Source organism: Balearica regulorum, chromosome 3 (genome assembly GCF_011004875.1).
Source record: "Balearica regulorum gibbericeps isolate bBalReg1 chromosome 3, bBalReg1.pri, whole genome shotgun sequence".
Taxonomy (NCBI): Eukaryota; Metazoa; Chordata; class Aves; order Gruiformes; family Gruidae; genus Balearica; species Balearica regulorum.
Genome location: NC_046186.1, coordinates 71,173,091 through 71,199,092, shown reverse-complemented (window position 1 = coordinate 71,199,092; position 26,002 = coordinate 71,173,091). Strand labels below are relative to the sequence as shown.

General features: G+C 41.4%; 2 protein-coding genes across 8 annotated transcripts in view; one reads left to right on the top strand and one right to left on the bottom strand.

The window, feature by feature from the left end:
* Positions 1-147: 147 nt before the first annotated feature.
* On the bottom strand, positions 148-22,269 carry RMND1 (required for meiotic nuclear division 1 homolog). Of its 7 annotated transcripts, none has more exons than XM_075748412.1 (12): positions 22,122-22,269; positions 18,457-18,974; positions 13,824-13,932; positions 10,849-10,924; positions 10,458-10,497; positions 6,865-6,965; positions 5,528-5,634; positions 3,474-3,538; positions 2,148-2,224; positions 1,474-1,594; positions 583-699; positions 148-334 (listed from the first exon to the last, which is right to left on the bottom strand). In XM_075748412.1, the coding sequence occupies exons 2-12, from the start codon at positions 18,958-18,960 to the stop codon at positions 302-304; spliced, it is 1,350 nt and encodes a 449-aa protein (XP_075604527.1). In that variant the 5' UTR covers positions 18,961-18,974; positions 22,122-22,269; the 3' UTR covers positions 148-301. The 7 variants fall into 7 exon arrangements, 6 of the variants coding, with proteins under 6 accessions (XP_075604527.1, XP_075604525.1, XP_075604526.1 ...); XM_075748410.1 differs by lacking the exon at positions 22,122-22,269 and adding an exon at positions 21,981-22,111; XM_075748411.1 differs by lacking the exon at positions 22,122-22,269 and adding an exon at positions 21,472-21,623.
* The window catches only part of LOC104639278 (coiled-coil domain-containing protein 170), a 59,498-nt gene continuing 55,617 nt past the window's right edge, over positions 22,122-26,002 (top strand). The window contains exons 1-4 of the mRNA XM_075748405.1: positions 22,122-22,247; positions 23,258-23,363; positions 23,899-24,140; positions 25,631-25,796. Coding sequence (XP_075604520.1) covers positions 22,198-22,247; positions 23,258-23,363; positions 23,899-24,140; positions 25,631-25,796 — 564 coding nt within the window. The 5' untranslated portion in view covers positions 22,122-22,197. The remainder of the gene's footprint in view (positions 22,248-23,257; positions 23,364-23,898; positions 24,141-25,630; positions 25,797-26,002) is intronic.

Sequence of the window (26,002 nt, the reverse complement as noted above, 5' to 3'; positions counted from 1 at the left end):
CCCCCCATCAGTCCTGCACATATCTGGGCCTACTCACTAGAAAGCTTCCCCTACAAATGCGTCATTGGTATCTCAGCTTTACACTAATAGGTGAAGCCTTCTCTAGCGTCACTAGTACAGCAGTTGGGAATAACATTCACAGACTGATTTTTTTAATTGTTTTTTTATTTGAGTAGAAGATGTACAGATTTATCAAGAGACATAATTCCACTATTTTCCAGAAGCATACAAGAGACAGGAATTTTCTGGGCCATATGGTCCTTACAGTTTTGTCAGTCTTCTTCCTGAGTTTATTCTGTCATCAGAAAACTACCCTTGCAAGTTCAAACAGAACCTGTGGAATAGCAAACACAGTGATACGAATTTTTATTTGACTTAATAATCCTTAGAACAGTTTACACTGTAAACTAGAATCTGAAAAATAACTATAGCTGCATTTCAAAAGTTACTTGCAAAGAACTGAAGACTAATCCCCTTGTACAGTACATTACAGTAATAAAGGGATCTTGATTCTCAAATTAGGAAGTATATAAATTTCACTTGTTATATTTTCAATGCGATAGCAGAAAGAAACCCACCAACCTCTATGGTGATGAGTATGACTATCATCCACTCGAGGCGCAGAGTGTGTTTTTCATTCAGATGGTTTCGCATTAAGTCCGTCAGCTCCATACAGTGCTGAAGCTTTTCATTCATTACCTGCAAGAGATTCCAAATACATGGCAAATCTGGATTCCATGAGTGGAATGGTATCACTGGATAAAGGAACAGTATCCACAGAAAGGCTCACTGAACAGAACTAGAAAGGTGTTAACACTCTTCTGCAAAAGACTAGAACAGGAAGTCCTGTAAGGCAACAACGTGCACAAGCAACTGAAGTTTCAGTATCAATGAGTCTGTTCTTTCAATAGGTTCTTAATAGACATTTAGATATGCATCTGCAGGTATTAAACTGTTTCTGGGTGATACCTGCTCATGAAAACAGGCACAAGCAAAAGACGACGTGACTTACTGGAGTGCCTTGAAAGTAACTAAATATTTAAGGTTGCTGTACTACCAGAAGAGGTGGGTTTTGTGCTGCTTATTCTGGTTCAGCAGTGAGTGTTACATCACCCTTCAATGAACTGACCTGAATGATCACATCAGTAAGACGACTGCTTCACATAGTTTAACTTGCTTTCTTGCACGTATTTCAGAACAAGAATTAAATCTCCTCCTCTAACTATTTAAAGCCTAATTTACTGGCTCAGGAAATACACAATCCATTCCTGTGAGGCAGGGTTGTTAACCTAAACTGGGTAAAGATGCAAGTGGGTTACGACCACATGGAAAAGGGTATGGTGTATAGGATCCCATTATTCTTTAATCAGTTTCTACAATTAAAACAGACATTGATGAAGCAGTCTGTAACCCTGCTGAACCAAAGACAGCTAATCCGAGTACGGAAAATTCTTACAGCAGTAAGACACCTACCTTAACTCTGCGATTAATGTTGAGAAACTGGCAAGTCTTGTCATAAAGCTCCTCCAGTTTTTCTCTATCCCAGTAGAAGTCAGGTGTTATTAGCAGGTCTGAACTCAGATTTATACGGTGTCTGAAAAGAATGGGTACTACAGTAGTTCAAACTTCCTTTTGGTGAATATAGGAGCAAATATTTACATAGCAGTTAAAAGAAACAGGAAAATTTTCCTGTATTTTTCAGGTAAAATATGAAAGAATCTCCTTTCATAATAAAAACACAGTTGTAGTGGGTGTTTACAATTGGTCACATCTCCCGAAACTTTTCTGAGAATACTGTACTGTTTAACAGTTTTGAGCATAAATGACTTTTGCCTTATAGCAACACTGCCTCCTCAGCTTGTCACCTTCCTTAACTTTTGATACCTGCAGAGCAGTCCTTGTCTATGCTAGTAGCTCGCTGAAGCTGAAGGAGTACCTGAATTCAAGTTTCTGGGGAGCTCCTTAACAGCCTGGTTGTATCTCAGGACTCCAGGTGTGACTGGTTCTGCACGCCTGCTATGCGAGCACAGCACACCTTTCACAACCAGGCTGTTGTCTCAGCACTGGTATTCTGGTCTTTGTATCATGCAAAACTTAATTTTTAACTTCTGTATAATACAATGTCATGGGTGTAACCAAAAAGTTACCTTAATGCGAAGAGTTCTCCGATTTTCTGCATTACATCCGCATGAGACAGTCTCACCTTCCTTCGTGACTTCAGTATCTGCAAAGTAACACACTTTTCACTGCTTGATCAAGTAGCATGTACTGGAAGTTAAGCAGTCTGGAGTTCTACAGCCTGAAGTATGGACAGGAGTTAAAACCTGAATGCATATCATAATTATTAACATCGGAGTTTTGTTTGCTCAGTGCCTTGCTTATCTAGCTTTGTAAGAGTATCACTGTGCAACTGTTCAGTCAGGGTTTTCAATACATCACTGACTGTGCCATCAGTGTCAATACAAAATCCTGGAGCATTTTCTATGAATGATTTCCTGAGCAAGAGATTTGTTTCTTCTTCCTGCTATTGTTTTAAAGTCATGACAGTGTTCTTTTACCGTGCCACTACTTAGCCTGTATATAGACATTTTCCGTACAACAAACAATGTATTACCATTTATTTCCTTCGTAAAATAAATAAAATTATGATTTCTCTTTTGAACCCTACGTCTCATTTTTATATGAGACATCATATATACTTTGTACTTTAAATCTCATCAAAAACTGTTTAAATAATTCACTCAAACTCATCATTATACTTATGTTAAAGCACATTACTTTCAGCCCAAGCTGCAACACACTGTGTTTGGCCAGGTTTTTTTAAACGTTGCATGTCCTGTTACGCATACACATTCCACAGCAGCAGGTGACAGTGGCACAACATGGGAATCATAGAGTCATAGAATGGTTTGGGTTGGGAGGGACCTCAAAGATCATCTAGTTCCAACCCCCCTGCCATGGGCAGGGACACCCTCCACTAGACCAGGTTGCCCAAAGCCCCATCCAACCTGGCCTTGAGCACTGCCAGGGATGGGGCATCCACAACCTCTCTGGGCAACCTGTTCCAGTGCCCACCACCCTCACAGTGAAGAATTTCTTTGTAACATCCAATCTAAATCGACCCTCCATCAGTTTAAAGCCATTACCCCTTGTCCTGTCACTCCATGCCCTTGTAAACAGTCCCTCTCCATCTTTCCTGTAGGCCCCCTTTAGGTACTGGAAGGCCACGATTAGTTCGCCCTGGAGCCTTCTCCAGAAACAGAATTCCAGTGCAGAACCCCACTCCCAACCATTAAGACTGATGATTTCTTGTCCCACCACTTTGCGAGCGTTCCGAGCTTCTTTTATGTTGATGGCTTTACCATCAGACACATTAAGCATCGATTGCTTTTTTCCATATCCTCAGCTGTATCTGGACCGACCTTTCACAAAGCACAGGAGAAAGGAGGGGAGAGGTACAAACCAGACCTCACCTCAGGAATCGACTGGATGGATTCCACAAAGTTATCCAACAAGGATTCCCAAATCGCCAGCTTTACTGCAACACAGAGGAGACGAAGCAGAATGCTGTGAGAGGTATAGATGCTTTCCAGCAATCACAACTTTCAATTTGCCAACTCACTGCTTCAAGACACATTGATACATACAAACATGATTTGTAGCAAGTTACTGTTAGCATTACACCATCAATGTTCGTACATCTAGGGACAACCCAGGGCTGGGCCCCGACAGGGCTCTGCGCACAGAGCCACCTTGAGCACAGCTCTTCTCCAAACGATCAGTTCTGATCCTGGAGAGTTTTTGCTTCAGCTCAGAAGTTGTGTGTTTAGTGCTCTGCCGTACGGACGAAGCCTTTGCAAACTGTTTCAAGGAGGCAGGAGATAATGAGCTGTGCTGGAGCCAGGCTGGCTTCCTGTGGTGCCACTCGAGTTCCTGCTGCATTTTGTGTCCTGCGAAACTCTGATTTGTCCAGTGTTTGATGCAGCATGCTCAAACCATGGAGAGTTGGCTCGTATAGACACACCACCTGTACTTGTTAAAGCTAAATTCAAACTTAAGCAATCTCCCATCAGTAACTTCTCTTCTATGGAAGCTATTCAGCACAGGCAACAGCAACACAAATTGTACTACACCTCAGTTTGAGCCTGGGAAGATGTTTCTACAGGAAGATGATGTAACTCAGGCCTCTGTTCTTTAGTCCGCAGATTCCCAGACAAGAATGAAGTAGTAACAGATCAAAAATTAACCCTATTCACTCAGAAAAATTCATCAAGGAATATTTCATTGTCAAAATAAACTCTTCCGTAGTAGTACTCGATAGTATCATCTAGTCAGGACACCGATAGTAAATCCAGTGTGTTTTTCACACTCATCTGTTGAGTACAGAGGCCTAATCCAAGTCAGAGACTTAAATGACATTTACTTTAGCCCCTGAAAAAAGCCAATAGGCGTTTCAGCTATCACCAATGATTTGACAGAGGTTGGTTTCTGCTGTGTCATAAATTTGACTTAGACTAGACTTGCATCCTTTCTTTTTATTGATCATTACTGAACTGTTTTCCTTTATGATGTGCATGCCTCACACTAACAAAAATTGGTATCCATTATCTCCTGGGAATAAATCCCTTTCTCCATTATATGTGGCACCACTCTTCCACGCAGCGGCTTTATGAATAGGAAAACTATAGAGAACTAAAGGCTTTTTTCCTCAATAGCTCTTCCTTCGACAGTCAAGAACCACTTAGTTATGCTGTACTCCTTGATCAAATGCTGCATCACTTCAAAAACACGTGTTCTGTTTCTTGATGTCCCTTCTGTTTAAAGGTGCACTTCCCCAAACACTACAGGAATCCTGTCATCTACCTAAAAGCAGTAGGAGTAGACGGACCACATTTCCTTTAAAGTCTTTTTTGAGGACAGCCTACAGCTGCTCGCTTCTACTCCCACTTCCTACCTCATTTGAGGTCTGAAGCAGCAGCCACCACAGCTGAGCCTGACTTGTTCCCAGTGTCTCCCGCTGCTGCCTGACAGAAGTACCATGGCACACAGCCACCGCTATAGGCATGAAAAACATTATCTGTGACTGGCCCACACCTTTGATACCAGTACAGCTCCCCAGCTGGGAATCACTTCTTGAGCTGACATCTAGCTTTTTCTATTAGAGGAAATGATGTCAGGATGAATTACCCAAGATTACTGACAGGTTTCTAATACTGGACTCAACCTTGGTGCTATCCTAGAATAGTTCTCCAGGGTGGGGAACAGGATGCTCAGTAGAATGTGCATCTCTTGCAAAGTATGTTTCTCAGTGTGCTTTGTTGATCTTTAAGAATATTTACGTTGAATGAGGTAATCCCAATTTACAGAAAACAAAAGCTTTGAAAACAAATCCTCCCAAGTGAAGCACAAACAATCTTTACACAGTTTGCCTAAACTAGATACTGAGTCTCCTCCAACCTGTCACTGTACAAGTCCCACTTATAATGACATTTCACAAAATTTGGTATTACAAACAATATTAACTCACCAGAAAGACAAAGGGCATTTGAAAACGCAAATTTCTGCAGAACAACTTCATCATTATCCAGCTCAGAATTTAACAAGATTTCTCCTTTATAAAGCTTTGACTGACCTCTGTTAAAACAGGATTGAAGAATCTTCATTGACTGAGCCACTAGCAAAGGCACATTCAAAGAACAAGCACCAATGCAAGAAAGGTTTGTTGGTTATTTATATAAAACATGCCATATCTCTACGGAGATCATCCCCATCCTTGCATTTTACTCACATTCAACCTGACAATAACAAAAACAAATCACTGAAAATTAGTTCCTCGGTCTAAGACTAATATTGTGACCAAATTTTCTAGGTTTAATTGAAACTGCAGCAAGCTGTGGTGGTAACTACAGCATTACTATATACACACAGATAATTCAGAGTAAGCAGGATGCTGGCATCTATCTCCCACATTATCTGCCTCTTTCTGTTTTCCTTTTCTTCTGACACTTTTATCAATATCACTTTCTCCCTGCTATGATGTTACTTTCCCTGAAACCTCTATTGCACAGGAGGCCAGTAGCAAAGAAAAGGGGCATGAGACATCATAAATTGAACTATTTCACTATGAAACTTGCATAAACACAATGGAATGTGTCAGGAATCAGAATTACACAACTGGATGGTACGTGCAAGAAAAAACAAAACCAAAAACCTGTCCTCTTATTAGGTTACCTTAACTAAGCTCCACCTCATTAGCTCAGCTCCTAGTGTTACATTGTCCTGTCTAGGAGTTGTTTTTTGGTGCTGTTGGAAAGTTACAGATAATTTTTATAATAATTTACATTGAGAAATATTTCTGTAGAGATCATTTGCTCCCCATGATGAAAAAACATTATTTAACCAGGCAAGACAACTTGCTGAATTTATCGTTCCACAGTATTCAAGTTATAACTTTCCTAGGAAGTGAAGTGTGTGCAGAATTACATCTTCATATATGAACCTAGAGGGCATTAAGGAAAGCTTACGCAGAAAATCCTCTTTAAAGTCAGGTTGTCTCAATAATGCATATTAATTTCCTATGAGGTACATAATTTCTGTTTGGGATTGCTGAAGAACACATTCAGTTATGTGGGCACGGAGCTCCAGACCTTACAAAATCTGGTGCAGAACCAAGTCAAAGGCCATTACTTGCAAGTTTAGCAGTTCAGCAAAATTTATCAATTTAAACTTTACTGTTTCTTTCCTTTCCTTATTTTACTCATTTGAAAAAGAGTAAGAAAAAGCATATTTCTCCTAGCTGCTTTTGCTTGAATTTGTTTCAGATGTCTATTAGCTTTTGTATCAAGAGTGCCTGAAGATACTTACTCTCCTATTCTATAGTTCATCTCTTCATTCTCCCAATGGACTAGTGCAACTTCATAGGGCTGAATTTCATGCTGTTCTAGCACTCGCATGATATTCTTCATCTAAGAAAAAGACAATTGCACACATAGGAACAGTTACCGTGCAGTGTACTATCACTCTACGAAGGTCTAGCATATAATAGGTTGATGAACGCAACTGTCATGAAGTTATTTACATAACAACAAATAGGTGTGCTAAGTAACGAAGTGATTATTAACCCAGTTTACTTCTGAAGCTATCTGTAGTTGTATGGAAGAACTGTGGCTATAACAATTGCAAGGAATCTGTGAAGACTAAAACGTCATTTAATGTCTGCGAGTATAAAACAGTGAGGAATAACCACAGCAGCAGTAAAGGCAATGCAAATCTATTCAGTATTGTACCAATGAGCTGTACAAGATTTTGGCAGATGGCTGAGTGTGGGAATGAATCTTTAGGATAAGTCCATCAGGTGGTCATTTCTGCCAAAATTACTAGTTTGCTGCTAAAGCCCATAGTTTTGTTTCAGCTACTAGAGGTTGGCTTACATTACGGAAATCCTTTACCACTAGAGAAATCTGTAAAAATGGTTTCAGCTGCCCACATTCAACCCTGTAACCAGTTAGATGTGCAATTTTACTTGCAGAAGTAATCTCATTGTCATTTTACTCTCAAGCACACTAAAACCTGATGCAGGAAGAAAGAGCCCTTATCTCTCATAAAACTTTCTCCTCTGACATCTGACTTAGCAGCACATAGAACAAGGATGAAGAATCCTACGTGCTACAAGGCTCCCCTCAAAAACCATACTGCAATTAGAAACAAATTCTGAACTAAAAAAAGCACTCATCCTACAGGTTTTTAACAGGCATTTAGCTTCACAACAGCCAATTAAAAAACCCAAACCACCACAATACACTTTTGATGCCTAAATTCTTTAAAGAGGTGAATCTTCTACTCATTCTTACTTAAATCACTCTTCAAAATAATAGATGATAGTTGATTTTTTAATGCCAAACTGTATGCTAGTAAATTGTTCATGAAGCATATTCTCCAGGTTAAGTAGTCTAAAAAAATGTCTTGGATCACCTGCAAGAGGTATTTTCTTTGCAGTGCTAGCTTTCTTCATTGCTTTCAAGAATTTAGGTGATACTATCTATGTAAGACACAATAATATTTCTCTCTAAAAAGTCCCCAACCCTACAGCTACAACTGCTTGTTTCATGATCCTGAATTTAATATTAGCATGACTAGCACCTCCCATATATTCCGAGAATTGTGATAAAAAAGGGTATGAAAAATTATTTTCATTTTTTGAAGCAAGGAAGCGTCTGCTGTTAGGCCAGTCAGCCTGGCCAGCCAGCCATGCTGTGTCCAGGGAGAGTTTGGCAGTGCAAACCCCGCTAAAACAGCGCCAGAGTTAATAGCCAATCCATAATGTGGCATGCCAGACTTCAAGAGTGTGTTTTTTCACTTGGATCCAGGTGCTCTAGCTGGCTTCATGAAGCCATTACTAATACAGTAATAATTACGCTGTTAATAGACTAACAATCCCTTCCAGAATTACAACCAGCTCAGGCTTCCCAGGGCCAGTACAGAGCGAGATTTAACAAAGCTTTACAGACCGTAACCGATTCTGTAAAATTAATATGTCTTGCAATATGCTTCCAAAGTTCCTCCATTGCTCTGGATAATGAGAAATTGTATTTCAGTGGCAGCTTTCTTTTATCTATTCACAGTTATGCAAAGGCTTCCACCAACATGTGAGTTTCTTCTAGGCCCAGCCTGATTTTATAGAAGGGACTACCTGTGCCACAGTATATTGAACGAGAAGAGATGGTCTAGATTCACTGAATGCAAACTGTTGCTATTACAGGCAATCACGTCACACAATTTCCTTTTAAAAAAGCAGATGAAACTCCACTTCAAAGCTAGTTTTGCTTTTTGCCCTTGCTATTTTTGGTGGGGAAGCTGTTGCACAACCTCCCTACTCAGGTATTTGAAAACTGTATTTTACATTTTAAATTTCTATTAATGATCAGTCTGTAGTTATTACTACTTCTGTTAAGTGTCCATTAGTTTAAAATAGTTTTTCCTCTCCTAATAGTCATTCTGGAGTACTTTTAAAAAGCAATTTTGTCCACTCACAGTGATTCTCTATGTTCTGTTTTACTGAATTACTTTCAGTTTCTGTTCTACAGACTGGTTTGGGGTTTTTTGTTGTTGTTTGTTTCAGTTCATTAAAAGTGTGCATAAAAATACCTCCTCTACTTGAGCAAGCTGTTTGGAAGTTAAAACTTTGACTATGACTTCAATAAGCAGAAAGAGGCAATTTTCCTCTTCCTCTATCAATAAAGCTAGCAAGGGACCAACTAAAGTTACTAGTACTGACAAGAAAAACGTGGTATCAAATTTTCAAAGGCACTTAAGCATGTACAACAAAACAAGATTTTTCAGAGTACTCCAGTGGGTAGAGGTGCCCAACCCCTAAAAATCAACATGAATTAGTCAGCTAGTCTTCAGTAATACCTGTGAATCAGGAGCGTAGTTACAGCCATAGCATCCTAAGAGTGCTACAGGCAAGGTTTGAAGGGAGAACTAGTATCTTTTTGTAGACCAGCTGATATATTGAAACCCCCCAAAACAGACAGGAAATCAGGAACATTTCAGGTCTGAAACAGAAAAAGTGAACTTGAATCCAGAAATTGTTCATGTCTGGAAACTGCTCTGTATTTTCATTAACCTTGATGAAAATCCTTCTGTGGACTTCTGTGCATCTAGGTATCATCTATTTAATTTCACATACTCTGCCTACAGTTAAGATCGATGCTTTTTCCTCATTGTATCTAGAATCCAGTTTTATTTAACCACAGTAATAAAAAAATCAGTATTTAAAAGATTTAAAGTAACTATAAATACATTCATAAAACCAGATATGCCTGTGGCATAACCCTCTTGGTCAGCAAAGAGCACCAAATTACCATAAGGGGTATGTCATTTCAGTATCAACATATTGTAACAATTATACCAATCAATAAAAGTCTTCCTTCAGGAAAACTGCTAACTGGTAGAAACACAAAACCGTATTAAAAAGTTCCTTACAAATTTTGTCTCTTTCAAAGTTATCCAAAAGTTAGTTTTGAATAGCTTTTGCTTAACTGGTTCTAGAACAAGCACATTTTCTGTCACGTTAGTGCCTTTCAATCAACCATTCACAGATTGTTTTTTCTGATCTACTCTTTCAGGATGTTAAGCTGTAAGAATTTTCATTTGTCAGTCTCACCAGATTAACGTTTCAGATTTTTGGCCTTAAGGAGAAAAGGTTATCCACTTTGTATGTTACACATGTATTTGTTCATTTTGTGCAGAAAGTCAGGTTTCAAAGGTGATATATCAGCAGCCCACACACTTGAGAGCAGCAGCAGGCAAGCACCTGCACTAATTAGGAGAAAAATCAGTCCTTTTCCTTCATGGAGAGATCCAAGGTCCCAAACAAAACCCAAGCATGCTGGGCTCTCTGGGACTGACAAAACACCTGCTTATGATGTCTGAACAAACAGTTTTGCTTTACTTACACTTTTCTCTTCCACATTCCAAAACACAACAGCCCCTTCCCTGTGAATTCAAGGAAAAACTGAAGTGTAATTATACTGTTTTAAATGTATTTCAATGTGATATTCAAATTGTACAGTGGCCATTTTGGTCATTGTAAATCAAGAAACTTAATACTATCTTCACAAAAACTTCATAATAGTTGCTTTTTAACCATACTTAATGAAAAAACATGAGAAGATAAGGGGTTTTTTTTAACCATTTAAGTAATTCTGATTTTTTTTTCATCATTCTGATTGGACAGTTATTCCTTGAGTTTCATGAGGTTATACGATGCAATGATCTAGGAAGCTGCACTACTTCTTTCGTACCATTGCTATTAAAATAATGTTTTGGGCATGATTTACAACTTACCTGAAGAAAAAAATCATGCCGGGATCATCCTCTTTTGCAGATTTCTCAGTACCAATCACCAAAACATTTGCAGCATCTAGTTTGAAAGAAATAGGGAAAAAAAATACTGAATTATTCAAACTTCTAAACAGGATAGCTATAAGCATGTAATTCCAGTTTAACGGTTACACACTAACACATCAGTCAGTCTCTTATTTTTCTGATGGAAATGCTTGCCCGGAAACAGCTACAGTATCAAACTACACTGCTTCTCTGAAGTGTCACGCTCTAGACAGACCCAGCCACTATGCTGAAGTTTACTGGAGTCTTTAGTCAATGAAATGTAACAGTTCTGAAGAACAAAAGACTTAAGGGAAAACTGATGCAGGGCACAGTACATAACCAGGGACAGAATACAGAAGCGGACAGGCAATGCGAGGGAACTATGGAAGTTTGCCCACAGTTGCAGAGAAATTACCATTCAAATCTGCTTGCCCAGAAGATCTTTCTCCTTCCTGTACAGGAAGGGACTAATCTGCGCTCAAATTTTGCATTCTTTGCTTTGATAGTCAGAAACTTGAAAGAGCATACCCTCAAGACAGGAGAGGGTACACCTGCATCCTCTTTTGGATCACAACCATGGTTTTGAAATAAATCTTCCAGCCACCCTCACTTACCACACTTCTGATGTGCACTGCAGAACACTGTCAGAGTACACAAACTGGGTTTTTTTGCATTAAACTGAAAGAGAAGCTCCAAAAAGGCACCTGTGGTACTCCAACTGCTAATGGGCATTTGTTACAAAGGACCAGACTTGAGCTAGTGTAAGTAGAATGCCTCAAAGCTTACAAAACGTGGATGCTGGGTTCTCAAAACAGGATTTTGGGTTTTTTCCCCTACAGGTGTGCTCCACTGTACTACTCACTAATGTAGATAAAGTTTTAGGCGTCATGATGTGGTTTTGACAAAAAAAGGTTACTTTCCAGCATGACTCATCTCATTGCAGAACTAATGGAAGCTAGACCAGCAAAACCCTCTACCTCTATTGTAAAGTGAGACTCTGCAAAGGGGAATTTGCAGGGCCAAACACCTAAGCCTTAAAAAGTTCAAAACCCTTTGCAGAAAGATCACAAGTCAAGCAATGAGTCATCAAATTCAGTCTGTGTACAAACTCCACTCTCCACTTTACTGCTCAAGCCATAGAGGCCAGGTAGACTAAGGCAGCAGAGATGACCAAGTATTGGATATACTTTTGCTAACACCTGAATGGAGGCCACACAGTTAGTCTGCATGAAATCTTTAGAGACTTTTCTTTCACTTGCTATTCCAGTTCAAAAACACATGATTTGATGAATCACTAAAGCAAGTTTTGGGTGTGAAGTCCAAGTTCATCGTGGAAGAAACACTTGTCGGCATTTTCTCATCTGCTTTTTCAAAAATCACCCTTATCTTTATTTATCCACTCCAGCCAAAACATACACAACTGAGGAGAATTTGGTCCACTCTAAGTGGAGATACCAGATCTGCCTCTAAAATGTTTTAAAGAGGTCAAAACCAAGAATAATGCTTAGGAAGAACACTACAAAGCAACAAATCCATACAATAATTGCTGATTTAGATTTCTATGTGCTAATATTTTTTGATTTTCCAAGATTCAATGTTTGAGTTGGTAATCAACCACTGCCACATACACAAGCCAACCACCACAACACATCAAATCCACAGGCACAATCCAACATCCTTTCACCACTACCTCCTCCAAACTTTTGATAGAGTATCTATTGTAAGGAGTCAAAACCACACCATGAACAAATGAAAGAACTGGCAAAATCCACACTTCTCAGGAAAAATACCAGCAACTGCAACATTTGCCTTACAATAATTCACAGTCATGTTGGGGATCGTACAGTTTCTATCAACAAACCAGTGTTGTTTTTAATACAAAGACACTACAAAGGAACATGAAGCCTATACTCTACAGCACCTTGTCTTTCCAAGTTCATCTTCCTGAGCAAGATGATCATTAGCAAATCTGGTGTATTATTGCACTTGGATTATTAAGTGTTTGAGAGACAGTCAGATATTTGATAACCTCTACTGAAATGTCCACAAACACTATTTGTCATTCTCTTCGCTTCATATAATCTGTTCATTCAAAGAAAAAAAAAAAGGCATTCTACTGCCAACATACAAAAATCACAGCTGTTCTAGAGCATAAGGTTCCTTCAGCTATAAAAAGCTCCATTTGTTTTTCTCTTGTAGTATATACTTCAGCTATTTCCAAGCCCTACTTTCCCCAGTCTTCAGAGATAGTTTGTATGGAAAACCAGAACCAATTATTTTGCCAAAGCCTAGCTAAGTGAGGCATTCGACAATTGCTAGGATATACTTCGCCCAATAAGAAAAAGTATTGTCTGCATTCTCTTTACTAGAACTAAGCATTTATGTGTATATCTTTTTCACTTCACTTAGTAAGCAAGATTCTCTCTTGCATGCCTTCCTCTCCAACCCTCCGTGATTTACATTAATAGAAGTGTGGGTATGGAAAGAAGAGGCAACATTTCAAATTACAAAACTGTTTTGACAGCTGAACCGCTACAGTATCACATTACTGAAAAATTAATTGAAACAAAGAAAACTTCCAGAATTTTTCAGTTAGTGAATTTCTATAGAAATTCTTTGTATCAGAAAATTTCCAAATTTATTTTTCCTGCGTGCACCTAGTTTTGCAAGACTTTTAGTGTAATTGTAATTTTGAGAAAAATTATCATAGGGTAACAGCGAGTGCTGGTTATATTGCTATTCTGAAAGGTTCAGTTGTGGGTTTTTTAAGCAAAGCAATATTTTTATAGGCAGTATGATATATTCCAGAATGTATTCTTATTACCAGAATAAGAATACATGAAGTTACAAAAATTATATACCTCACCCATATTTCATTTCCCAAGGTATAACATTGCTTTTAATATGTTTTTTAATATGTTTCAAAAATCTACCTCTAGGCAAACTTGTTATTTCAACATATCCATGTGAAGTCAGGTCATGACACAGATTACCAAGATGATATTCATCTGCTGTTGCAAAGGCTGTGCACTGCATCAGATTCTGTGCCAAAGGAATAAAGATTTGAGTTAGGGAAAGGCTGAAGCAAGATGTTCATAAGACAATTGTTTGCCTTAAATTTATCACGAGAGTGACATTTTTCATTTATTCACTCTTTTCTATGATATCATTGCCATGCTGTCCACCTGGTATACAAATACTAAACCAGATTACTTACTCCCTTTTAAGTGGGAACGCAAATCACAGAGAGATCAAACCAGGTGACATGAGTAAGACACACCAAAAAACTCTGTGATAGAGCCAAAAAATGAATCTTTCTTCCCAGAACACCTATCAAATGCTTTAACAGTAGAGCTATGCTTGCTGCTGCTCCCCCATCCTAATTTATGACATACTTGGCTGACCACAGAAATCAAAAGCAAGACACCCCCAATATCAGCTTTAAGATCTGTATTTTAAAGATAAATGGAACTCAACTATCCCAGCTTGCTTATCTAGCAGAAGCTCCAACCGCAAACAGAGCGTTCTTCCAAGCACAAAGCTCGCTGCCCAGGTAAGCCCCAAGGTACAAGCCATTGCAGCATAGAAAGTCACAGATCTTACGTAGGTGCTGCAGATCTACAGTGTCCCCCTCGGAGCTGAATCTTGCACTGACAACATGGTCTCAACTGACACCACAGTCGACCAGTATCCAACAGCCAGACTTTGTCTCAATATCCCACAACCGTAAATAACTAAAATGCCATATTGAAACAAATGACTGGAAAAATCATACTGACTTGCAGTAAGACTCACTCACGTATGGCAAGAAAATCGGAAGTCATCTGTGTAAAGATTTTCTTATTAATCAAACAAATCACAATAAACTGATTTACAAATTATACTACTCATATTAAGGGATTTCTTTGTTCTGATACCATGTATGTTCCATGATAATGTTTTTCAGTACAATGTAGGGGAAGATATCCAGAAAGCAATGTGTGTCTTATTGTGGATCACTTTCCAGCTTTTTGTAACTAATACAAATGGGGATGTAACTAACAACAAATGAACAAAAGAACTGTACTCATCTGCAAGCATTTATACCCACAATACACTTCATCTTAAAAACCCAAATTATACTCTCGCAGCACTCACACTATCAAACAGCAAGGCTTAAAAAGGTGTTCTGCTCCTTGAGGGGCTATTACTAGTCATCAGTCACAGCCACACATTCAAACCTTCTTTTCTAATGTTAACATTCTGTTATAATTTCCAAAGCTTTGCTTTACACATCCTCTTAATTCAGTGATCACTAACAGAAAATAAACCTTAAAAGTAATTAAATATTCAGTGAGCAATTTCGCAGGCTTATTTCCGCAACTGTGCTACGAGGCTGAGTTTAACACTGAACAGAATTGTTTTCAGTTCCCTTGCTGCAGTACCTCTGAGAAGTTGCATTATCACAATTTCATCCGTATAAATCCATTCTCAATCTCTAAACTGCCAATGCAAATTATTTATTTCAGATTCTTCCAGAAAGCTCCAATTATTAGAAGTACACAGAGTCTTCCATCGAACTCTTCTGTCAAGAGCTAAGGGAGCAAACATCTTCTAGCTAGTATACAATCCAAAAATCTCTATCCTGCTCTATGCTTCCAATAGTTTACTACTTGTACTATTCATTTCAAGGCAGATGTACTACAGGACAGACTTTCTGTCTTACTGCTGCAATTTTAGTTTCAACGTAAAGACTTTACATTTAGTTAGAACCATAAGTTTGCTGCTAAGACTACATGCCTGAAACAGCATTTTGGATATGCACTAGTTTTTTTTTTTTTTTTTTTTTTCAAACAACGCACTGAAATCTCATTTGATAGGGAACATTTGGATTGGGTGTAATTTGAGATTAAGACACCTGAAAAACATGTGTCCACAGGCTCTCTAGATGTCTAAGCTCCCACGATAGTTGGTGGAGACACAGCCAAAAAAATCTATCCTCTGAGTGATTCAGCTAATCCTAAAATAGACGTGTTAACTGGCCGGTCAACCTTAATCCCACGCTTTCTGTTATGCCACTTTCACCTGCAAACTTCAGAATAAGAGAATACATGATCTGTACTGGTGCTAGAAAGAAACTCCAGCTACTCACCAGTCTCCTCCTTTCTGCCTACAGCTGGGGCTTCACTGAGATTCTATTCAGAGCACCACAACAGCTATATCTGAGTAGCCATCCTAAGTACCTCAACAACCCATTTTCCATATCGTCATGCCCCCAACAACTGCACAGGCTCGTGGAACCATAATTCACCTTAGCTCATCCCTTCCACTTTAAGCATACAAGAATTTTTAATAAAGAAAACCTGTAGGATGAACTTAAATCCTCACATCACCATAGGAGTCAGACTTTATCTTAAGGATAGTAAATACTCCCTCTTTATTTGATTTTCAAGCTTTTCCTAGACTACATGGCTATAGCATTAAGAATTAGCTCAGAGGCTTTTCATGTCATCAGACTTTATGAGATTAACTAAACTGAGTAGTGGTACCTCTCACTGATGGACTGACTAAACCAGTTAACTGCTTTCAAGCAACTCCTCCATCCATCCTGAAAAACTGGTCTTACCACCATTTATCACTGCTAGTGCTCAGCACTCTGCCTGTAAACACCGAGACCAGTGCTGGGGAGGGGTGAGTGGAAAAGACCTTGTTCAGGGACTGTTCTGCAAAAGAAAGGTGTCAGCTGTCAGGCCTTTCCAGATAGAAACCACCAGAGACGCTGGGGGTTCAGAACCTCAGGGTGTGAGCCTAGAGCTAGTGTCTCAAGGGGCAGACAGGGAAAGAGAAGACGCAGCAGCCTGTCCCTGGGTAACTGCCCTGGCAATAGTTGCAGGAGGGTTCTTAGTGACCTCCATGCATGCACAGGAAGGCAAGATCAGCTTTCTCCTGACACCAGGATTTAGGGAAAACTGACAGCGCACTGAAAAAACCCACAAGGATTCTCCATTTGCTCTACTTCTATTAGTCATCTTGCAGAAATCAGCCACATCTTTAAGTTATTTCTCTATACTACGTACCTATAAGAAAATAGACAAACAGGTAAAAAAAAAAAGCTTATTTCAAAATAATGTCAGCCTACAGTCAAGGTGACAGCCTGTCCATACCCCTGTAGATGGGGCTATGTATCTGACAAAACCACATGAGGTTTATTAAAAAATAGCAATTTTTTTTTTGTTAGGTCTCAGTTTATGTGATTTCTGGCACAGCATTGTGCCATGTGGAAGTTTCCTCAAAGTACGTTATTATTTCAGTAGATCAGGCAAGATTTTCTCCATTTCTTCACAGTGGCATAAAGTAAAAATAGCAGTGCATATTACTTGCATAAATATATAAGAAAATGTCAAACAAAGAAACTGTCTGCGTACTATGCTGCCATTTAAAAGCCTCAAGAACCTAAATAAATTGTCACTTCAATTCACCCAACAGTAAGAAGCAGCAATCTCTGAATGTAATGTTATAGCATGAATCACAAGCTTGAAACACTACATGGTGTTTCAGGACTAATACTCTTCCCTTTCTCTTTTCAAAGCAATAGGAAAATACAAGTGGGAACTAAATTGTCTATAATGCAGTCTTTATGTTACATTAAAGCATATTCCTGCTCATCATACAAAATATTAAACAGAAGCTTAGATGACGAGAAGGCAAGTATTAAAACTTCAGTTTCTGTGCTCACATTCAGTAGATCATGTAATAGACACATTTTGCAATGTGGAAGCTATTTCTGAAAGCAAAATACCCGTTTCAGTTTCATCTCTAATACTGTTTTATTAACAATACCCTGGAACTCAGTTGTGGCTGTAGCTTGAGGAGAACAGTAACAATTCTGACACCAGGATGTTTCTTAGAGATTTTATATTCAAATCTGCTTAAGGTCTGCCTTGGCTGGTATTGAGGCTTGCAAAGAAGCATCTCAAGGAGTAACAGCCACAAGTATACACTGTTCCACTTAATCATATCTCATTTCATCCAAAACAGTTTGTTGCTGCAGTTACTCTGTAGACCTAGGAGTCTGGAGATCAAGGTGCATCTGCACCCATTTCCCATCTGAAACTTAAATATGAATACAAACTTTATACTATTTACTTTCATCTTGATTTCTGTTTGAGTGAAACCTTAAAACTGGATAGAACTGGACAAGAAAGGATATCCAAGTTAAATTATTCTGAAAGCTAGACTTTGTTTCTCAATACTAAATGTGATTTGAGAGGACTGGTGAAAATTATTTTTAATGGATTTCATCTTTCTGCTTTAATAACCACTTATCTTCCCTCCACTTTTGTTTACACATTGCTCATAAATCTCCATTTTATCTTCAAAATACCAGACACGCTAGTTTCTATCAATTTTGTTTCTGTTTGCAGAGTCCTAACCTCTTTGTGGCCACAATAGGGTAAATAATGAAATGCTCCTCACCAAATAAACATGCTAATTTCATTATAATGTTAATCTAACCCCAAATCTGAATCTAAATTAAATTGATGAAGTTCCCTTAATGTTATACAGGCTGTAAATTTTATACTTTACCTCCATGTCTGAAAGTAGTGGCTGGTTAGTTCTGGATGGCTGCTTGGTCCTTGGTGCCTTTGGTGGCCTCTTGACTGGCTGGTTACTGTGTTTTGGAATAATTTTACCAGCTGATACAACCGAGTAAAATCTTGATGACATGTTCCTAAGCTTTTCAATATGCTCCGTATTGAGCTTGTAGTTTTCTGTCATCGCCACACCAAAACGTTTCCAGGATGGAAAAAAAACCTCCCCACTCTGATAATAAACATTCTTTCCCAAAGCTGATACATTTCCTTGGAGCAGTTGCCAATTCTTGACTTGCACATATCCACTTGTCAAACAAGGGGAAGCAGTTTTCAGAGCATACAAATTCCAAGACTTTGCTGTTCTGTGAGCTGTTCTGTCAACTTCATTATCCAGCTTTAATAACGGACGTCCAGTTTTATTAAAGCTTTGGCATTGGCATATTGTTGTTAAAGCGTGGAAAGATCTAGTCTGAAGGCACAGAAGTTTCAGTCTCATTGCTTCCCTCAGAACTGTATTTAAAACAAACAAAATCATCCATCAACCCTTGGCAAAGAAATATTATTTTACCCTTATCTAAAAGGTGATGCATACTGCTTTTGCATATGTTAGTACTCCTAAGCACATAAACATTGGTGAGATTAAATAGCTTTTTTTTCAATGCTATGGAAATACTGTAATTAAGATCAAAACACATTATTGAGCTGTGTGCACTTGCAACACATGGTGAAAAAGTAGAATTGGTTGCTATGTCAATATGTAAGCAGGCATCTTTTCCTTCTGTTGCTCATTCCGTGTAGCAATCTGCACTCTCAGTAACCCCACTGACAAGACTACTCATGAGCAAGCACACACCTTAAAGAGGACATCAGACTGTGAATCTATGTGCCTGTATGGGAATGTCACCTACGGAATCCACACACTGACGAGCAGCAGCTCAAACTGGTGTATCACAAACAGCCAAGCATGGCTCCAGCTCCATCCATCCATCTGTCTTGACTAGAGCGAGAGCTGAGTCAATCAGGTTCACGGTCTTGATCCTGCTAGTACGTACTGGTGAAACAGGGACCGCAAGGCCTGCTTGCAGATCTACCTCTGCTGACGGAAACACGACAGTGTCCTTATTCTGTTATCCCAGACTGAGAGCAAGCTTATGGTATTTACGCTACGCTGTATGAACTAATCAAATAAACTTTTAAAGTATTCACAGACAGTAGACTGAATACCTCAGTGGATGTGTTTCACCTGCTGAAAAATCACAATGTCAAGTCCCCACCCCCATCTGCTTTTATTAACCAAGAACAAAATCCATCTTCAGCAAGTTATTAAAAAAAAAGTCATTAAGTTGTATAGTTTGAAAAAACTGCAAATTTCAGAGTATTTTTCAAAAACTGTGTAAAGAAGAATCTTCAATACCACCCATATATTTAATGTAACAGTTCAAGTAGGCATTTTTTTGTGAGAACAAATAATTGTGTGCTGACTGGAACAAGCCCTCCATCCTGGCAAGGATACCTAGATGCTAGCACAATATACACACAACTTGAAAAAAAACCCCAAACCAAAACCCAAATCTCACCCTGACATAACAACGGAAGGGGGGTACACTAATTCTGGTGAAAGAGGTATACAATTATACTAAAAAAAAAAAAAGGCTTTAGGCTACCACAGAGTAAGTAATTGATATTGGGCATAACTTTACATGCTCTTCACTTGTAGCTTTCTGCCCAATTTGTAAGCCTGTTACTAGCACACTTATTAGAATACACTAATTATTATTTTAATTTTGAACTTGTCTTTGTATTTAAAAAGTGACCCAGAAGAGACTGCCCAGGACAAGGCACATTCACCCTTTTAAAGGCCTGTTCCCTCTGGATAATCAAGAGCCAAAGAATGCAGCAAGTGCAACCCAAGATGGTTGAGAGCCAGGACAACAGGAGAAGTCTCCGGCAGCACAGGAAAGGGACTCAAAAACACCAGGTAAATCTGTACCTTCCCAGCCAACAAAACCTTGTGTCAAATCTAAAGGTGATTTTTCAACTGTAGAAGCTTACAGCAAGTTACAAGGAAGGAGTGATCATGTAGACTAAATTCCATCGAGGAGCCTTAAGGCCAGATTTGTAGGAGCAGAGGCACCTAGCCAGAAGAGCAGAACAGAGCAGTCCAAGAAGTAAGTGGGGTAAAGAGCTACCACTGCAAGAGAGTGGGTGCCATTTCCCAACAGCAGAAACAAACCTGCGCTTTATTTCCCCACATGTCTTTAATACAAAACATACTTTATTCACGCTCGTTGCCTTTCCAGCCGGGACTCCAAGCTCACTGCGGCAAAGCCACCAAGATGTACGAATAAATCGGGCCCACTCCGCCGGTAAAGAGACAGGCCCTGCCCAGTGACTCCCCCCGGGCGCTGCGGGCCCCGCAGCGGCGAGGCGCCCAGGCCTCATCCGCCGCGGTGCGGCTGCCGACAGACTGCCCCCAGGGGACAGCCAGGAGGGCGGTGCTCTCCTGCGGCCCCACTGCCGGCACTCTGCTCCTTCCCAGCCTCCGCCCGGCGGCGTCAGCAACAGGCGGCTCCGGCTCCGGCTCCCTTCCCTCCCCTCCCCCTCAGGAAACAGCGGCGGCAGCACCCCCACGCCCGCGAGCGCCCCTACAGTACGCGCCGGGGGGGGAGGGGCGCGGCCCAGCTCCCATTGGCTGCCTGCCGGGGCGGGCGGGAAGCAGGCCGCCAGGGAGCCAATCGGGAGGAGAAGGCGCCCCGCCTCCGCAGGAAGAGCGAGGCCAGCACCACCCCGACCCGAGGCGGCGGCCGAGGCGCTCAGGCCCCCGCCCCACGGCGACGCGCGGCTCACGGGCGCCCCTGGCGGACACGGGGCGGCGGCACCGCCAGGCCGTGCGTCACGGCGCTGCGGGGGCCCGGCCCCCCCCCCCCCGCCCGTTCCTTAACGCTCGGCTTCCGCCGCAGCTGCGCCACCGCCGAGGAGCGCTCGGCGGGCTGCGGCGCCGCAGTACCTGAGTGCGAGGGGGAGGCAGGGGAGCGGCCCGACAGCCTTCCTGCTCCGGCAGGGGCAGTCCGGAGGCGGAGGAAGGGATGGGGCAGGAAATTACCCCCCTCCTTGCCGCGGGCAGGGCTCTTTCTCACCCCCGAAACTGCCTCCCCTCGCTCGGCCTACGGCCGTGCCCGCGGGGGGGACGCGGGACCCTCCCACTCGCGGCGGGAAGAGCGGGCGAGGCCGCCCCGTCTCGCCCACGTCTTCCCGCGGGCGTTGCTGCAGGCCCGGCCCGCAGGCGTCCGTGCCGCCGCCCCGCCGCCGCCCCTCCGCCGCTCCGAGGGGTCATAACAGGGGCTACGCAGCTCCCTCCCGCAGCGCAAGCTCCCGCCGCAGCTCCGACCGGGGGCGCGGAGCCGCCAAGGGCGGCCGCACCGCCGTCCCTCCTTTCCCCCTCCCCCTCCCCGCGGCGCCCGCCCGCCGCCGCCGACGGGAGGGGCGAGGCGGTTCCCGCCGCGCGCCAGCACTGACCTGGGGGAGGGGGCGAGCCGCTCTCCGCCGGCGAGCCACGGCCCCGCCCACCGCCCGCCGAGCTCCGCCAGGGCGCGCGGGCCTCCAGGCCCCGCCCGCCGCGCCCGTCGCCGTGCGGCGCGGCGGGCGCGGCTGACTCACCAATAACGTCCGGCTGCCTCGTCCCACTTCCGGGGGGGGTGGGGTGTAGCCCGCCGGCTCGCGGGGGCGGAACAAGATGGCGGCGGTAACGGCGCTACCGGTCTCCCTCTCGGGCAGGTTTAAGGGGTCCGTCACGGCCTGACGCGCTCGTTACCGGCAGCAGGACAGGGGGCAGGAGGGAGCTGAGGGACCGGCTGGTGCCCCCCTGGCCGGGGAACAGCTTCTTTCGGGCGCCGGGCCCAGCGGTCGGGGCCTCCGACCTAGTTGTGGGCGCTGGGCGGGGCACGGGGCCGGCTTTCGGCCTTCTTATGCGGGCGGGGGGCAGCGCCGGCGTCGCGCCGTGGAGGCGCCCGCTCGTCCGGGGGTCGCGTCGCCGGGAGGCGGCGCTGTGGGTGCTGTGCTGCCGGCTTCCCGCCGTCCCGGCCGCCCGCCCGCCAGCCACCGCCGCAGGGGCGGGCGCCGCTTACCGCTGCGGTTGTCCCTGCCTGTCACTGACTGGAATAGGGCTTGGGAGGCTATGTAGGTTGTGCGTCTGGTTTTCCTAGGTTTCTCTGGGTTCACTGGTCAGTAGCGCGTAACTGTTCAGTTCTGAGTCCCCGGGACTGGGGCTCCGGCTCACGGGATAGAAATCTTCAAATAAAAATCAGTTTTCAAGTCAGGTTCGAGCTCTCTGTAGGGCTGGTCATGTTTTGCTCGTTGTCCTCCTCTTATAGAAACAGGGGAAAAGGTAAATCAGGTCTATAGTGGAGAGCAAGTCGTGTGGATTTTCTTGTTGATACAAGATACACTTAAACTTCAAGCAAATCTCTATGCTTTTTGTTTTAAATTTCCTTGATGTTACATCCCGGTAACTGAGCAATTAGAGAATGCATTGTAGCCTAGAAATTAACTGCAATTTTTGCTCTTTTACGCAGGGCCAGTTATTTAGCTTTTTTTTTTCCCCTTGAAAAGATTGCTGTTTTTCTTCAAAAGTAGACCAAAGAACCTGACCAATTTGAGATGTGTTTGGTTTTTATTAGTGTCTGCAGCTTTAAAGGCACATCAATGTACTTTTAAGACCTTGCAATTATTTTAAAAAATAGAAGATATTTTATCATATCCTCTCAATAATAAAATTTTGATCCTCTCCCTTTTAGATCCTTTGCATATTTTACAATTAAAGACAGACTGCCCCAGATCCTCACAAAAGTTATTGATACTCTGCATCGACATAAAAATGAATTTTTTGAAGAACATGGTGAGGTAAGAGTAAGGTCTCTCTTTGTCTGAGATTTCCCCCCCCCCTCCCCCCAACCCTTGAGGCTCTTTCTCTGCCTTGTTTTTACTGGTTTCTTAATCTTTTTGTCTGTTGTTTTTTTTCTTTATCATCTCTTTCTTGTAGCTATTTTTCATTAATTTTGTTAACTCACTTTTCTGTCTAACCTTTTCCTGATCTATCTGTTCTGCAGCTGCTTTACTTTCTCACATTTTTGTGTTGATGCGGTGTTTAATGTACTGTAGCATCTTCTGAGCATGGTGATGTTTCAACACTCTGTTCCCGTTTAATAAGGAAAAAGTCCAATCTAAGAAGAAGTCCCGTGCACAATTAATTTTAGGATGTTAGGTGTAAAATGAGCTTCACGCACCAAAATATGTTTGGTTGAATCAAGCGCTCATTTGTTGGGAATTCGTATTTGGCAACTGAAACTTATCACTTATACCATTCATGAAAAATTGATCTGTATTTTTACAGGGATAAATGTTCAGAATAGGGACTTTTGTTCTCCACTTATTTCAGAAGGGTGTTGAAGCAGAGAAAAGAGCTATATCTTTCCTGTCCAAACTGCGGAATGAACTGCAAACAGACAAACCAGTGACCCCTTTAGAAGATGAGCTGTCTGATGCTGGACTGTGGAACCAATACCTAGACTACCAACGAAATTTATCAAATGGAAATGGAGAGCCGAGTTGGTTTCAGTCCCCTTGGTTGTATGTAGAGTGTTACATGTATCGAAGAATTCACGCAGCATTAGCACAGAAGTAAGTGTTTACTAGCTTGGTATATTACTCTGCAAAACATTACTCTTTCCCATTTTTATTTGAGGAGAAAGGAAGACAGCTGGGGAGTAAGATAAAAGAAAATCTTACAGGTTTTACCATATTCCTTTTCCCTTGTCTCACACCTCAGATTTTAAATTAATACTTTTTCTTCTTCTTTACAGCAGAATTTGAAGCTTATTAGGTTTTTTCATGCTTCAGTTTCTGTGACTTGGTCTACACAAAAACTGTTAAGCTTGACTATATCTTGACCTTCGTGCAGACTAATGTGCATTGAGATAGGAAAGTTATTTAGCATTTCTAAAAGGTTTGTTTGTTTAGAATTATCTTTTAAGACATATGTTAGCCTAAAACACAGAACGCGAGAGCCACTGATCTGTTGGGCATTCTAACTTGTTTTGCTGCTCAAAATCTGAAGTTGCCATTTGAGAACTGTTTCTTATAGCAGCAGACCCAGCTTAAGCAGCCTCTGTTCATTCTACACCATCTTAGTTACAGCAGTATTTGCAGTCCATACGTTGCACCAAACTTTGGGAGCTGATCCCGGTTAAAAATAACTTGGCAGGAAAAACCTGTTGTGCTGGTACTGTGGAGAGGTGCCAGTACAGTGTAATGGGGTAGGAATGAGCAGTTTAAGTTCCCGTTGCTGCGAAAAAAATTTGAAAGCTCTATGCATACTGGATTTGCCTTAGGTATTACAGAGACGTAAACACAGTAATGGGATTCTGCTTCTACTGGTATGTTGCATAATTTGAACTCCTGTAGCAAAAATTTAAAATATGAGATGGATCTGCTGGATTGCACTTAAAAAACTGAGCAGATACTTTTCATTAGCAAGCTTTAAGTTTCTTGATCTCTGTTACGTAGCTGCTGTTAAGCATATGCTTGGAAGTTCAATCATTTGTCAAAAGGTGTACGTGCAAATATGTCTTATAATAGATGTGTCTATATTTCTTGTATATTACAAGAACTGAATTGTTTTGTCATCTTTGTCATGTTAATTTCTGAAGTCCAAGTTAAAAACTTTGATAAGAATAACTTCATACCACTGTAAGAGACTTTGGTTTGGGAGGTACACTTCAGCACACACAAACACGCTTAAAATTCAGCAATTCACTACATCAGTTCACTTGTACGTCACAGTTTTAATTCTCCGGGTCTGAAGACTGGAGTTCAAAATTGTCACTGTATGTGCAGTTCCCAGAACTGTTGTGAGTGAGCACTTGTTCACTTTCAGCATATATTGCTAGAAATAAGTCTTGCATACTGACTGTTTCAGTGAGATAGGATATCAGGCTGTTATTGAGACGTGTGAAAATCTAGTATGACAAATTAGAAGTGGAAAATCTAGCTAGGGCCCGTAGTACACCCTAAAAAAATCTGAGCTTCGAGGTTGCATTTTCAGGTGTGTTTCATGTGCTGTTGTGGAAAACGTGACAAGCATGTTAATATATTTGTTCTCCTATTTTTAGCCCACCTATTGACAACTTTGACGTATTTAAGGAAGGAAAGGCCCAAAATTTCTTTGAATCCCAAGAGGCTGTTATTGCCTTATGCACTTACTTTCAGGAACTTCTTAAAAACATCAAGGATCTAGATGAAAAGCAACTTCAGGAAGAACTTTTTAAGCTATTGCAGGTAAACTAGTCGTGCTTAACATAAGAATTTAAAATCTCTCTCCTATTTAACAAACAAAAACTTGAGTTTATAAAGAATCTGAACTTCATATGGAAATTAAAATATAGCTCTTTTGTTTGTAAAAATGCAATGAAATCCTGACAGCCATACTGCTGTATTGCTGCTACTCTGAAAATATTTAAATTTTGGTTACTTGTATTAAATGT

Excerpts from the sequence above, each read along its gene's own strand:
- RMND1 (XM_075748412.1), bottom strand. The coding sequence starts at position 18,960 with ATGAGACTGAAACTTCTGTGCCTTCAGACTAGATCTTTCCACGCTTTA. Across the intron at positions 13,933-18,456 it reads CACTACTTTCAGACATGGAG|AATCTGATGCAGTGCACAGC; the intron begins GTAAAGTATAAA and ends CCTTTGGCACAG. Across the intron at positions 2,225-3,473 it reads CCATCCAGTCGATTCCTGAG|ATACTGAAGTCACGAAGGAA; the intron begins GTGAGGTCTGGT and ends GTTACTTTGCAG.